The following is a 15,006-nucleotide window of genomic DNA, read 5'->3' as shown; positions in this document are numbered from 1 at the left end:
CCACGTTTTGTGACGAAGTAGACCGCTAAAATCATGGAGAACGAAGCAAAACTTGATCTCCTTCTAAAGAAGATGGAGAAAACTGAGCGCAAGAGGGAGGAAGGGGAGAAGAGGCAGGCGTAGGAGATGCGGTTGTTCAAGGAGGCGGTGGAATCTTGGATCCCAGCTGTGGAGAAGAAGGTGGATGTACTCCAATCCACCGTGGATCTGCTGCAAATGCAAGTAAATCAACTGGAGAGCTCTTCAGCCAACAAAACAGAGCAAACAACTCCAGCGGGAACCCTGGACTCACCAGGTGTTCGACCAAATGGCTCAACCGGTCTAGATGGCCACCGCGTTCAAATTTTGAATCGTGAGGAGGCTGAGGGTTTTACCCCAAAGCCAATCCCGGCCAATGGTACGTATGCGTCTCACAATGTCTCTCCAATTCCTTTCCATTTGGATGCTTCTGCCATGAATTCGTTTCAGTCTGCTTTGTCAGTTGGTATGACTGGTGGGGTAGCCCCCATGACTTGCCCAAAATTTGATGGAGATAACCCAATCATGTGGAAGTCTAATTGTGAGGCTTATTTTGATGTCTATGGCATACATCCGGGTAATTGGGTTAAGGTAGCAACACTCAATTTCACTGGTAATGCTGCCTTTTGGCTGCAAGCAGTTAGGTCTCAACTAGAAGGGGTTACTTGGTCTGAACTATGTGAAAAAATTTGTACTAGGTTTAACAAAGATAGGCAGCAAGCCCTTATTAGACAATGGATTAAAATTTGTCAAACAGGATCAGTAGCTGATTATGTAGAGCAGTTTGATTGCATCATGCATCAAATGATGGCTTATGACCCATCTTTGAAACCAGTCTACTTTGTCACTAAATTTGTTGAGGGGCTAAGGCATGCGATTAGGTCTGCTATTCTGCTTCAAAGACTTGGAGATTTGAATGTTGCTTGTACTCTTGCTCTTTTACAGGAAGAAGCATTGGAGGGTGATAAGCCAAAAGAATCTAAAAAATCTGATGGATACCAGAAACAGTCAGTCAAAGGTGCTATGCCATTGCCTCTGCCACCAACCACTAAAGGAGGGCCTCCAATCATTTCAAATGATAGGAGAGGAACTGAATTAAGCAATCATTCAAGGGAATATGATAGATTGTCAGCTCTCAAGTCTTATAGGAGATCCAAGGGACTTTGTTTTGTCTATGGGGAGAAGTGGGGCAGAGATCACAAATGTGCTTCCTCCATTCAGTTACATGTGGTCCAAGAGTTGCTGGACGTCTTACAAGGTTCATCTCAGTCTGAGCAGGCTGTTTCAGAACCACCTGAATCTGACACCTTAATGGCTATATCATAGCAAGCTATTAATGGTACTGACTCCAATCACTCAATCAGGTTAAGAGGATGGGTTCAGGGCATTGAAGTTCTTATGCTGATAGATTCTGGCAGTACTCACTCGTTTGTGTATCAACAGATTGGTCTCAAATTATCAGGGGTTAAGGCTATGCCAGTACTAGCTAGAGTTAAGGTTGCTGATGGTGGGTTCCTCACTTGCTCACTGCACATAATTGACTGTGATTGGTTAACTCAAGGAATACATTTCAAGAGCAACTTTAGACTTTTAGCATTGGGTGCCTACGATGTGATACTTGAAATGGATTGGCTTGAACGGTTTAGCCCAATGAGGGTGGATTGGGTACACAAGTGGCTAGAATTTCAGTTGAATGACTCAATGGTCAGGTTGTAGGGAACACTGTCTAGTACTCTCAGCTGTCTCCCTATAACTCCGGGCCAGTTACATGGATTGGCTAAGTCTGGTGGAATCATGTACCTTGTTCAATTGGATAAATCTACTAATCAGCTATCTCCCTCTATTCCTGAGATTGTGCAGCCCTTACTGACTGAGTTCCAAGAAGTTTTTCAAGAACCAAAAGGGCTACCTCCTAAACGGTATTGTGATCACAGGATACCCTTATTCCCAAACTCCAAACCAGTGTTTATCAGACCTTATAGGCATACACCTGGACATAAGGATGAAATAGAGAGACAGGTTCAAGAAATGCTCCAAAATGGAGTCATTCAGCACAGCAGCAGTGCATTTTCTTCACCTGCACTCTTGGTTAAAAAGAAGGTTGGTTCTTGGAGAGTCTGTATTGATTACAGACAGCTTAACAATATCACTCAGAAAGGAACTTACCCCATGCCAGTTATTGATGAGCTCTTAGATGAGTTGGCTGGTGCTAGATATTTTTCCAAGTTAGATCTTCGAGCTGGTTATCATCAAATCAGAATGGCTGAAGGGGAGGAGCACAAAACAGCTTTTCAAACCCACAGTGGACACTATGAATATAAGGTGATGTCTTTTGGCCTTACAGGAGCCCCTGGCACTTTCCAAGGTGCTATGAATGACACCTTGAGTCCAGTGTTGAGGAAATGTGCCCTAGTGTTTTTTGATGACATCCTCATATACAGTCCTGATCTGCCTACTCATCTTACTCATTTGAGACAAGTCCTGCAGCTGTTATCTAATCATCAGTGGAAGGTTAAACTCAGTAAATGTGCATTTGCCCAGGAACATATATCCTATTTGGGCCATATTATCAGTGGGGCTGGAGTTGCAAAAGATCCTTCTAAAATCCAGAGTATTGTCGATTGGGTCAGACCTACTACTATTAAAAAGCTGAGAGGATTCCTGGGATTGGCAGGCTATTATAGGAAATTTATTAAGAATTTTGGTGCTATTAGCAAACCTCTTACACAATTGCTAAAGAAGGATGCTCCTTTCAATTGGACTGCAGAAGTAGAACAAGCATTCCAATTGCTCAAACAATCTTTGGTTTCTGCTCCTGTGTTAGCTCTCCCTGATTTCCAGCAACCTTTCACTTTGGAAACCGATGCCAGTGACCTAGGCATTGGAGCAGTCCTTTCCCAAAATCAGCACCCAATAGCTTATGTGAGCAAGCCTCTAGGACCAAGAACACAAGGCCTTTCCACCTATGAAAAAGAATGTTTGGCTATTATGATGGTAGTTGATCATTGGCGCCCTTACTTACAATTCCAAGAGTTCCTGATCTTGACAGACCACCATAGTCTCATGCACCTTGCTGAACAAAGGCTTAACACTCCCTGGCAACATAAGGCTTTCACTAAATTGCTTGGGTTGCAATATAAAATTGTCTATAGAAAGGGCAAGCACAATGTAGCTGCTGATGCCCTTTCAAGGAATGTTCCTGCCGAAGTGTCAGAATTCTTGGCTCTATCTGAATGTTCTCCTGTGTGGTTGCAAGACATAATCTAGGGATATGACCAAGATCCTGTTTCAGTTAAGCTTCTGACAGAATTGGCCGTTAATCCTGCTTCTCACCCTCAGTATAAGCTGCACAAGGGGCTCTTGAAACACAAGGGAAGAGTGTGGGTTGGCAATAATTCTTCAATGCAACAGCAAATCATCTCTGCCTTGCATGACAGTCCCATGGGGGGACACTTAGGATTTCCTGTTACCTACCACAGAATCAAATCTCTTTTCTCTTGGCCTCATATGAAGGATACCATCCAACAACAGTTGAATGCTTGTTCAATCTGTTTGCAATCCAAGCCAGACAGAGCTAAATATCCAGGACTGCTGCAACCTTTACCCGTTCCTGATGGAGCTTGGCAGATTATATCCATGGATTTTATTGAAGGTTTGCCTCGTTCTAACAAGCAGGACTGTATTTTGGTAGTGGTTGACAAGTTCTCTAAGTATGCCCACTTTATGACCCTATCTCATCCTTTTTCTGCCATGGATGTTGCCAAAGTCTTCATGCTTAATGTTTATAAGCTGCATGGGTTGCCACAAGCTATAATTTCAGACAGAGATAAAATTTTTACCAGTACATTGTGGGAGCAATTGTTCATCAGGTCAGGCACTGTCGGTGATATGGGCCCGGGGGTATCAGGTTTAGAGGGAGGAGGCTGCCCCCCGATGCCACGTGGCCCTCCCCCGAGGGGAGTCAGGCCTGAGGTGGGGTGGCGGCCACTCCTTCCCCAAAGACTAGTCGGAGCAGGCTGCCCCCCGATGCCACGTGGCCCTCCCCCGAGGGGAGTCAGGCCCGAGGTAGGACGGCGGCCACTCCTTCCCAGAGACTGGATGGAGGAGGCTGCCCTCCAATGCCACGTGGCCCTCCCCAGAGGAGGGTCAGGCCTGAGGTAGGGCGGCGGCCACTCCCTGGCCGAGACTAGAGGGAGAAGGCCGCCCCAGGCGCCATGTGGCTCCCCCCCGAGGGGGGATCGGGCCCGAGGTTGGGCGGCGGCCGCCCCCTCCCGTGACTAGGGGTCGGGCTCCCCCGACCCCCTCTCTAGGTCACCACGTACGGTGGGTTAGGTGTCCGCCTCCAGGTGCCCACCTACCCGCATTTATGGCGTCCCGAGCGGTCGCGCCATGCCGCATTTAATGCGGCGTGCAGTGCACTCAACCGGTCTGTGACCGGTCGAATGACCGATGAGACTGGCTAGTGCGCCTGTGCGCTGCTCGTGTGTCAGGCGGCGTGCAGCCTGACATGTCCCATCAAATAGTGATGGTGAGAGGTTCTTATCCTCTTATCCAAGCCGAAGTCGGTCCTCCCGCTCTGGTCAAAGCAAGGCTCCTGTTTCCCGGTGTAATAGGAGCCCAGAAGTCTTCACCCATTAAATGGTGACTGACAGGGGTACCCCTCGTGTCAGGCGGCAAGATTTGATAGGCCCCATCATCAAGACGACGTGTGCTTGGCTTCCCAACCACAGAGACAAGACATGCATTTAATGCAAAGATTATAATACTTCTCCACCGGAGCTAGGTTAGGTTGTTGGGTCCATGTGGTAACCACTTGAGGTATAAAAGGAGGTCCAGGCCTAGTGGTGGAGGGGGGAGGGGGGGAGGGAGGGGGGCGAACTGGCGCTTGGGTCTCGCAACCCCAAGCACTTGTGTTCTACATTCAATCAATCATGCACAGGAGTAGGGTATTACGCTTCTTAGCGGCCCGAACCTGTATAAATCTCTTTTGTCTCATCGTCTTGGGGGGGGGGGCTAACCCCCTCAAGATCACACAGCTCCGCTCACCAAGCCCTCGAATCTCATCCGCTGCCCCCGGCCGAACTCACAAAGGGGGGCCTCACGGTTCCCTTGTGGAGGAGTTCATTCTCCGACATGCACTAAGTTACATCTCAGTTCAGCCTACCATCCTCAAACAGATGGACAGACCGAGAGGGTTAACTAGTGTCTGGAAATCTTCCTTCGCTGTTTTGTCCATGCTACTCCCTCTAAATGGTCTGAATGGCTACATCTTGCTGAGTTTTGGTATAACTGCTCTTATCATTCTTCACTGTATAAGTCACCTTTTTGAGGTTTTGTATGGCTATCCTCCTACTCATTTCGGCATCAGAGAAGATGCTTGCAGTATACCTGATTTAGCTCAATGGTTATCTGAAAGGAAGTTGATGGCTCAACTGCTTAAGCAACATCTGAATAGAGCCCGACAGGTTATGAAATATCAAGCTGATAAAAAAAGGAGTTTTCAGGAGTTTTAGGTAGGTGATTGGGTTTTCCTTAAGTTGCAGCCTTATGTGCAATCTTCAGTTGCCAAGAGAGCTAATCACAAACTATCTTTTAAGTATTATGGGCCATACCAAATCATTGCCAAGGTTGGTCAAGTGGCATACAAGTTACAGTTGCCATTGGACTGTGCTGTTCATCCTGTCTTTCATGTCTCTCAATTGAAAGGCTCTTGTGGGTTCAAGCATCCTGTTCAGAGTCAGCTACCTGGTCCAACTTCCAGTATTCAGTTTCCAGTCCAAGTTCTGGATACTAGGCTCCATAAGAAAGGTAACCGTATTATTCCTCAGTTGCTGGTTCGTTGGTCTGATTCTGCTGCAGATGAAGCGACCTGGGAAGATGAAGCTAATCTCAGGCAAAGGTTCCCAGCTGCCCTGACTTGGGGTCAAGTCAGTTTCCAAGGGGAGGGGCTTGTCAGCAGCCCAGCTACTGACGTTTCGGACGAGCAACAGCAACCGCAAGATGGTGGGCCGCGCAAACGGGCTGCAAGACTCCGTATCCCAAATACTAGATTCGTTGGGCCGGATTGGGCCATGTAATAGCTAATGCATAGCTGGCAGTTGTGAGCTGGCGTTGTTGCCGAACGAGAGAGAGAGATATATAAACAAACTCCTCTGTATGATGAAACTCATCTGAGAAAGATCAATATATCAGCGGTTAAGGCGGCGGAGGCGATGCGATCTTGTTGATCCATCGATGAAACTTGTGATCTTGTTTGTTCTTGTGAGGAAGAGTAGAGTGCTCACAGAGCAGTGGATTATGATTCTGCGCATTTTCCCTAATTGACTGAGAGACCAACATTCCGCCTGCTCGAAATTACTGCACCTCTAAACGTGTTTGGGATGAATGTCCTTCTAAAATAATACTTCGTTGTTAGTACTACAGGTTACTACTAGACCTAGAAGAAACAAGGTTTGGGTAGGAGGATAATACTTTATCGAAAGGCTTAGGCTCTAGCCCATGTTCCACGCAATCCAAACCTCCACGACAAAAGAATTACAGGGTTGGTTTAATTCTTTACCTATGAAAAATCACTCTACCAAATTGTGGTAGAATAGGATGACAAATATTATAAATCATTGCATGACAAGCTACTGTAGGTTCCTTAAAGTCAATACTGAGTGGTGGTGTTGGCGGAGCCCAAGCTGTGGTGGGCAGCCATCGACGAGCGGCACGCTTGCCAGGCCACGGTGGACGGTGGAGATGTGGCGACGATGGTGACCTTATGGTCTCCGTGCGGCGCGAACCTTCCTATGCTGGCAACTTTGGCGAGTGCTGGGCGTCTGGCTTCCCTCCGGCAAGAACCGGTCCCCTCCACCGGTTTTGGGGCGTGAGCATCGTGCTTCGTTGGACGTCCTAGTGCCGCGCCATTGGACGGCGGGTGCACTGTGGCGGAGGGGGTCATCAGCACGGTGTGGAGGGTGGCAAGGCGCCGGCGAAACGGTCCGGCGGCCCGAGGTGACATGGGCAACAGATTCGTGGCTGAGTTGGCGGTTTCTCTGTCAGGGAGGAGCCACGATCCTTCGACGGGCACATTTCCAGACTTATGTCCTCTTGTGACGACGCCTTTGTCGACAAAAGTTGTCCATGTCGAGCGGGCTAGTGGGGGGGGAGAGGGCATCCATTCTTCTCTCTCACCCTCTCCCCATCCAACCCATCTGCGTGGATGGAGCCGGTGTGTGTCGAGGTTCGAGCTTCCCCATGATGATCGACTGGCGGCGTGGCGCCGGTGCGGTGGCCGTGCGTCGAAGGTTTTCGTTGGTGGTGGCTACAGAGCGTGCAGGAGTTTAGTTCTTGGGAGGGACGAAATTTTGGGCGAAAGCTCTGCCTCCGGGCCGGCAACAACAACGCCTGTGGGTGCCGTTTTCCTCTTGGGGTGTTTTTGTATTTCTTATCTCTCCTAATTACTTTCTTCAGGTGAAAACCTTGTCCTGGCCTCCCGGGACAGACGACAGTGGCACCTTTGGTGTCGTTTCCTTCTTGGAGGTGTCGTCTCGAAGACCTTCTGTTTCGCTCTTGCAGTGGGTCTTGTTGTAGACGCACGGTGTGGTTGTATTTTCTTTTTTCTGGTCTGTGGTCTTCCAGGACTATAGATTGTATTTTTCTCCTGCTTTATCAATACATGAAACGCGCACTGTCTTGTGCGGTTCGTTTTTTTTTTTAAAAAATAATACGAGCAAGGGCAAATTAATTGATTGATGAAAACAATCTTACGACATGAATAATGGTGCGATGTTGTACAGAAAAGAGAGAACACAGAAAAGATTGTTGTATGTTAATTAACATGTAGTCTAATAGACAAGTTAAAATAACCATCTACTTCACTATTTGTATGTGTTGTTTATAGAATAAAAAGTAATTATATAAATCTATTTGAAACAGCTAAACGGATGGTTAATGTGGGTTCTCTATATTCTGTTAGACATGATGTGAAAAAAAAAACTCTATATTCTCTATACTCACTCCGTCCCATAATACAGCAACCTGAACATGAGTGTGTTCAGATTCGTTGTACTATAAAATATCCTATCCAGTCCTAGGTTGCTATATTATAGGACGGGGGTAGACAATAAATATCTAAACCATTATTTATACATATTATTATAGAAGAAATTCAGTGTCATTGCGTTACTTGTAGTAGGAGTATATAATTGGATGTGTCTCTAGAAAGAAAAGGAATAAATTGTGCTCAAACTCTTGCTCTAGTACTGCCATGTCATTATACTACTTATCTCCGTTCAAAATAACTTCATTTTTAAACTTGGATATGGAAAACAAGGTAAGAGCATCAATAATCTGCATGTCAACAACGATCCATACACACGAGACCGACATACAGATTATTTTTGATCGATTAGTTTGTTTTTCACGGTTTTTTCGCAGATATAACATAAATCTTGAACATGATAGCAAACTATTAAACCACTATGTATGGACCTACAGTTGAGTGATTAACTGTACGATTATAGTTTTGTTAACTTCTTCCCTTTTCACTTACGATGGTTGTTTATGGATGAAAATATATCGTCATAAACATATTTTGTCTTTTTTTTCGAGCAAATGTCGAATAAGGGGCCATTTGATTTGTAGAAAGAATATATAAATTTTAGAGGATTTCAATTCTATAGAAAATATTTTCTATGAAAACATTTGAAACAATGGAGTGAATCCTATCGTATCCTTTGAAATTTCTATAGAATATACAATCCTATCAAAATTTTGAAGAAAACTTAGCAATAGCTTCAACCTCATGGAAAATTTTCTTTGAATCTATCTCTTTCATCCGATTTTTATATTTTTCCTATAAATAATCAAACGATTATTTATGTATTTTTCATACATCTTGCTGTTGAATTTCTATCATAATCCCTGTACTTTTCTTGTTCCTCCCTTTTTTTTCACTTCTACAATTCAGAGGGAACCTTACAGAGTGGGCTCGTGCACTCAGCATTTACACTTTTAATAGCGCCAACCAGGATCGTATCAACAGAAAATATACAGTAACACCACCGAGTTAATGCTTGCTGAAACTGCTGCCACGCCGCGATATGCACACGCAGCACACGCGCCGCCAGCGATAGCAGCGTAGGGTGGCGTAGTGTCGTGTTCCCAAAGCGCAACCATTTGCATCCTCCCAAGAGTAATAAACCAGCCGCTCCGGAGTAATAAACGCTCTCTCTTCACGATTAAACCAAAACCGGATGCATGTGCGGCTCCCTTTCACGGCCTCCCCCCGTCTTCACCTCCACCTAATCAATCGATCCCCACGCCCCTAATCCTTCCTAGGCGGCAAGCGCTTTAAGCAGCCAGCAAGGGGGGCAGTGGTGCAGAAAGGCGAATCGCCCCAATCCCACAAGAGGCGAGGGGAGAGAGGAGAGCGCGCAGCGGGAGCAGCAGAAGCCGCCAGCCAGCCATGGCGGTGGGCGCGACCGCCACGAAGCTGCACATGCCGTCCGCGGGCGGCCGCCGCCCGTCCCTGTTCCACCTCGCGGCCGTCGCGGTGCTCTGCACGGTGTCCTACCTCATCGGCATCTGGCACCACGGCGGCTTCTCCGCCTCCCCGGCCGGCGGCGTCGCCTCCTCCGTCTCCATCGCCACCACCGCCTCCGTCTCCTGCGTCTCCCCCACCCCGACGCTCCTTGGCGGCGGCGGCGGCGGCGGCGACTCCTCGTCGTCCGCGCCGCTCGACTTCGCGGCGCACCATACCGCGGAGGGGATGGAGGTGGCGTCGGGCCAGGTGCACCGCACGTACGAGGCGTGCCCGGCCAAGTACTCCGAGTACACGCCGTGCGAGGACGTCGAGCGCTCGCTGCGGTTCCCGCGGGACCGGCTCGTGTACCGGGAGCGGCACTGCCCGTCGGAGGGCGAGCGGCTCCGGTGCCTCGTGCCGGCGCCCCAGGGGTACCGCAACCCGTTCCCGTGGCCGACCAGCCGCGACGTCGCGTGGTTCGCCAACGTGCCGCACAAGGAGCTCACCGTCGAGAAGGCGGTGCAGAACTGGATCCGCGTCGAAGGCGAAAAGTTCCGGTTCCCCGGCGGCGGCACCATGTTCCCCCACGGCGCCGGCGCGTACATCGACGACATCGGCAAGATCATCCCCCTCCACGATGGATCCATCCGCACCGCCCTCGACACCGGTTGTGGGGTAGGCCACTTCATACATAAGCACACCCTATTTGCTTAAGATAGATGACATTCGCGCATAATTAGCTCGATTTTAAGTAGTGTTTCGTACATTCGTAGCAAAATTTGGGGGTTTAGTTATACTCCAGTTTGTTGATGCACTAGAACATGAGGCGGAAATCTCGGCAACGCCGGAATGGGATTTTGCTTTGCGCGTGTCGGAAGTTTCCAGTCCCACACTGCTCCTCTGGGCCCTTCTGCCCGGGCAAACGGGTCTGACCCTAAACGAGCTTCTGCTCCGACCCGGATCAGAGGAGCATTTGTTCGTTTCATTCTGTGATTAGGCAGGTCAGACTGTAGAGTAACGTGACCAATCCGACATACCGTTTCGTTTAGAGGCTGAACTGAAGCACTGAACTGAAGTTACTAGTACTTGACTGCTTGTAGCATTCCGTGCGCATAGTGCATTCTTTGATCAAATTCTCCATGTCGGCTGCGGATAGGAGAGGTTCTGTTGTGTGCACTGTGCACTAATATCGTTGAAAACTTGGAAGATATGTAGTGCCTTTTTACACAGTGACAATGTCACACATAATGGAATTTTCACGTCTACAGCAAGCTGTGCCAATAGTTGTCATTTTGATCTATTTGTATTGCTAGATATGTGGAAACTGAGTTTTTCTCATGTGTAGAGGGGCAAGTTACCCTTTGTATATTATAACCAGACGCCTAGAGTTATGGATTCCTAATGTGTTGCACTCTGCCGCTTGTTGCAGGTAGCGAGCTGGGGCGCATACTTGCTGTCACGCAACATCCTGGCCATGTCCTTCGCGCCACGTGACTCTCACGAGGCACAGGTTCAATTTGCACTGGAACGTGGTGTGCCGGCGATGATCGGTGTTCTTTCATCCAACCGGCTCACCTATCCAGCTCGTGCCTTTGACATGGCACATTGCTCCCGCTGCCTCATTCCCTGGCAGCTCTACGGTATGGCAACATTTTGTCCAAAATTAAATGTGTTGGCAATGCTCTGTTAATCCTTTGATAACTCAGGTGCAATTTGAAATGCAGATGGGCTGTACTTGGCTGAGGTGGATCGCATTCTGCGGCCAGGAGGGTATTGGATTTTGTCTGGACCTCCAATCAACTGGAAGAAGCACTGGAAGGGGTGGCAGAGAACCAAGGAGGACCTGAATGCAGAGCAGCAAGCGATTGAGGCAGTGGCCAAGAGTCTTTGCTGGAAGAAGATCACGCTCAAGGAGGTTGGTGACATTGCCATCTGGCAGAAACCTACTAACCACATTCACTGCAAGGCCTCCCGCAAAGTCGTCAAGTCCCCACCCTTCTGCTCAAATAAAAATCCAGATGCTGCATGGTAATTACAACACTAATTATATCTTTATTGTCCATCTTGAAGTTAACTCACGTTCACAGTTCAGGATAAATCATATTCATGTGATCGATTATAGGTACGATAAGATGGAGGCTTGCATAACTCCTCTCCCAGAGGTTAGTGACATAAAAGAGATTGCGGGTGGCCAGTTGAAGAAATGGCCAGAGAGGCTCACTGCAGTGCCACCCAGAATTGCCAGTGGTAGCATTGAGGGTGTCACTGATGAAATGTTCGTGGAAGACACCAAACTATGGCAGAAGAGGGTCGGGCACTACAAGTCCGTGATAAGTCAATTTGGACAGAAAGGACGGTACCGCAACTTGCTTGATATGAATGCGCGCTTTGGCGGCTTCGCTGCGGCATTGGTGGATGACCCTGTGTGGGTCATGAATATGGTCCCAACTGTTGGCAATTCAACAACTCTTGGGGTTATATACGAGCGTGGGCTCATCGGAAGCTACCAAGACTGGTGAGTTCTTGTACCGCAACTCTGCAAGCACTGCCCCTCTCTTTGAGACTGAATATGATGACGGTCATGTTTTGTTGGTGTGTGTGCTCATGTTTTTGTTGGTGTGTGACTTCTATCCGTGCTTACTGCAGGTGTGAGGGCATGTCCACGTACCCTCGGACCTACGACCTCATTCATGCCGATTCAGTGTTCACGCTATACAAGGACAGGTAATCATAAGCTGCAGTAAAATTCAGTCCATCACAGCAACAGTGACTTCTGTTCTTGTCCGTGGAGTATAAATCTGTACTCCTATGCAGTAGTAACTGCACATTATTCTTTATGCCTGTATTTGAGAAATCTAATAGGTATCGTTAACAGTCACTCTTGGAGACTGTTTACCCTGGTACTGGACTGACGCAGTTTTCGTCTCTTGCAGATGCCAGATGGACAACATTCTGCTGGAAATGGACAGAATACTGAGGCCTGAGGGTACAGTGATTATAAGAGATGATGTTGATATGTTGGTGAAAATAAAGAGCATTACCGACGGTATGAGATGGAACAGCCAAATCGTTGATCACGAAGATGGCCCGCTCGTCCGGGAGAAGCTCCTCCTTGTTGTAAAGACATACTGGACACTCGGGGAAGAAAAGGAATAGCAATAACGTGAAATAAAGTGTTAGAAAAAATTGACATATTGGGCAAATATCGTAATCGGCTTACCATTTGCCTTGTGGATTTGAAGTTTCTTTTTCCATTTCATTCTTTGGGTGGAATAGTTCACATATGGAGTTCAGCCCTCGATGTTTAGGTGTAAAAGAGGTGCTGAGAAGGAAACCCTGCAAAGTTTTTTACATTAAAGGACAACCAAAGTATTCCAGGTGGGTAAATAGAAGCTACAATTATGGTGTCAATCCTTTTTGTTCCAATGCACGGTGTTTGCCATTACTTTTTACTAGTAGATTACCATTCTGATATAATTCTTACATTACTCGTAGGTCTGGTTTCTACGGTCAGTAGCATTCTTCATGCGCTGTCATCAGGCATTTTAGTACGGAGTACCAGTGTACCACCATAGTACGCCTACTCTCCCTAGAACAGTAGAACTACCGTGGAATGTTTACATGGCTAGACGCAAATTGTCTGAACTGCCTTTACGTTTGCTCGCACATGCTACTGGAGTGCTGAACTCAACTACTATGCCTGTGAGGTTTGACTCTGGATTCAGCTGAAAATTTGGTGGCCCACACTGAGCGTACCATATGCATTCGTCTACACTAACTCCAGGTGAATAATGTCAAAATTACAAAATTAGTTACAGTGTAGCTGAACATTAGGCACGCTAGCACCGACTGCAATGCCTTAAAATGAGACAAAACGGTTGTACTGGTATATTCCGCGTCTACACGCCTTCGTTGTTTTGTGCCGACGTCAGCGTCGGTGCTGGAATTGGAAGTGGTAGTGGAAGACAAGCCACGCAAAACATCCAAAAATCTGACACAGAGTCAGCCAAGTTGAGAAAAGGGCCTAAAGACTTTTAAGTCCTAACCACTTCAATCAGCATCTGGAATATATTTGCATAATTATTGACACCATTTTGTCACTGTCATGCCATAATTTTCATGTATTACTTATAACGAGTACCATTTTTTTTTAAAAAAAACATCGTGAATGTCTCTGAATTTTGCCCTTAAAAGTAAATCTCAGTATATCTAGCATATAAGTAGTTTGCTAGTAGCAAACTACTTATATGCTAGATATACTGAGATTTACTTTTAAGGGCAAAATTCTCCCTGTATTATGGAGAAGATAACGTTAGCTGTCTAGTTTCAGATCTTGCAAGTAATGGACTAACGGCTAATTAAAGAGTTCATCACCATTGGCATGCATGCAATGCGACGGCAACAGAACGCACTGGTCCCCGACAGGAGGAGCAGAAGAAACAATTCACTTTTGGGCGATCGGTGCATGTATTGAAATGATGAGGACACTTGACAGACCACGAGGTCCCCCTGTCACAAGGATTCATCTGAGATATCCCCCATTATCCACCGGAAGAACAGTGATGCATACCACCTTACAGCTAACCAAAGTGTCAATCTCACCTAACGCTGCAATAACAGAGCTCTTAACAGTGGCATCTCTGTATACAATAGGAGGGCTACTGGTTACTGGTTAGCTCGCAACAGTGGTTACTTGTTAGCTGTTGAGCTAGCAATGGCAATCAGTCTATATAGGATGCTAGTGGTAGTGGTTAAGAATCTTCTGTCAAGGACATGCACGGAGAAAAAATAATTGACATTTAGTTTGTGGTAATGCCATAGGCCAGAGCAAATAATACAGTAAATTTTCATGTCCAACAAGAAGTATGAACAGGATATACTGTAACAAGAAGTATGGCTGGTAATGGTACTGATTAATTAGCTTGTACTCTTATAACTGCCTAAAAATTAAGCCCATACCTTTGGGGATTGGTGCAGCAAGTACTTCCGCTGCTGATATCTTCTGTCAGACAATACGTCGGGTTCCATTATCCTGTGTGTGGGTATATATACCTTTGAATGAAAACCGTGGCTCTTTATCAGGCAATTTTACTGTTAACGGACGAAGAAATGAATTCAGGTAGTACTTGTTTTGGTTTTGACAAAGCTGAAAGCTCATTTCCATGTAGTGTTTCTTTACTGTAATAAATGGATTCAGGTATTTGACAAAGTTCATCTCAGTGCGGACCGAAAAGAAAGCTTTGCAACAACCTCAGTACTCCACTGCGGATAGTTTTGCGTTGGGGACATCCATCCCAGCTGCTCAGTGCTATCCCCAACGACCCTACGCAAGGCGTGCAGGGTAGCCACATGATTGGAGGCAGGATAATCCGAGCACTGATCTGTTCCGAGAAACCTGACATTTGGATGAGCCACGGCGGAGTCCACGTGCTTGCAGTACGAGAGCTGGGATTATCCTCTGCTCTCTGCTTCGGTTGGTG

The 15,006-nt window shown here is 47.0% G+C and overlaps 1 protein-coding gene across 1 annotated transcript; it reads left to right on the top strand.

Annotated features, from left to right (window-relative positions):
• Positions 1–9,382: 9,382 nt before the first annotated feature.
• Positions 9,383–12,937, top strand: LOC4336714 (probable methyltransferase PMT15). The gene is made up of 6 exons (XM_015780989.2): positions 9,383–10,201; positions 10,956–11,166; positions 11,251–11,554; positions 11,649–12,041; positions 12,173–12,250; positions 12,460–12,937. Exons 1-6 carry the CDS (start codon positions 9,470–9,472, stop codon positions 12,680–12,682), a joined length of 1,941 nt encoding a protein of 646 aa, XP_015636475.1. The 5' UTR covers positions 9,383–9,469; the 3' UTR covers positions 12,683–12,937.
• The last annotated feature ends 2,069 nt before the right edge of the window (positions 12,938–15,006 follow it).

Source organism: Oryza sativa, chromosome 4, assembly GCF_034140825.1.
Source record: "Oryza sativa Japonica Group chromosome 4, ASM3414082v1".
NCBI lineage: Eukaryota > Viridiplantae > Streptophyta > Magnoliopsida > Poales > Poaceae > Oryza > Oryza sativa.
Note: the sequence above shows the minus strand (reverse complement) of the source record. Positions and strands in the feature narration are given on the sequence as shown.

Excerpts from the sequence above, each read along its gene's own strand:
- LOC4336714 (XM_015780989.2), top strand. The coding sequence starts at position 9,470 with ATGGCGGTGGGCGCGACCGCCACGAAGCTGCACATGCCGTCCGCGGGC. Across the intron at positions 10,202-10,955 it reads CCCTCGACACCGGTTGTGGG|GTAGCGAGCTGGGGCGCATA; the intron begins GTAGGCCACTTC and ends CGCTTGTTGCAG. Across the intron at positions 12,251-12,459 it reads TTCACGCTATACAAGGACAG|ATGCCAGATGGACAACATTC; the intron begins GTAATCATAAGC and ends CGTCTCTTGCAG.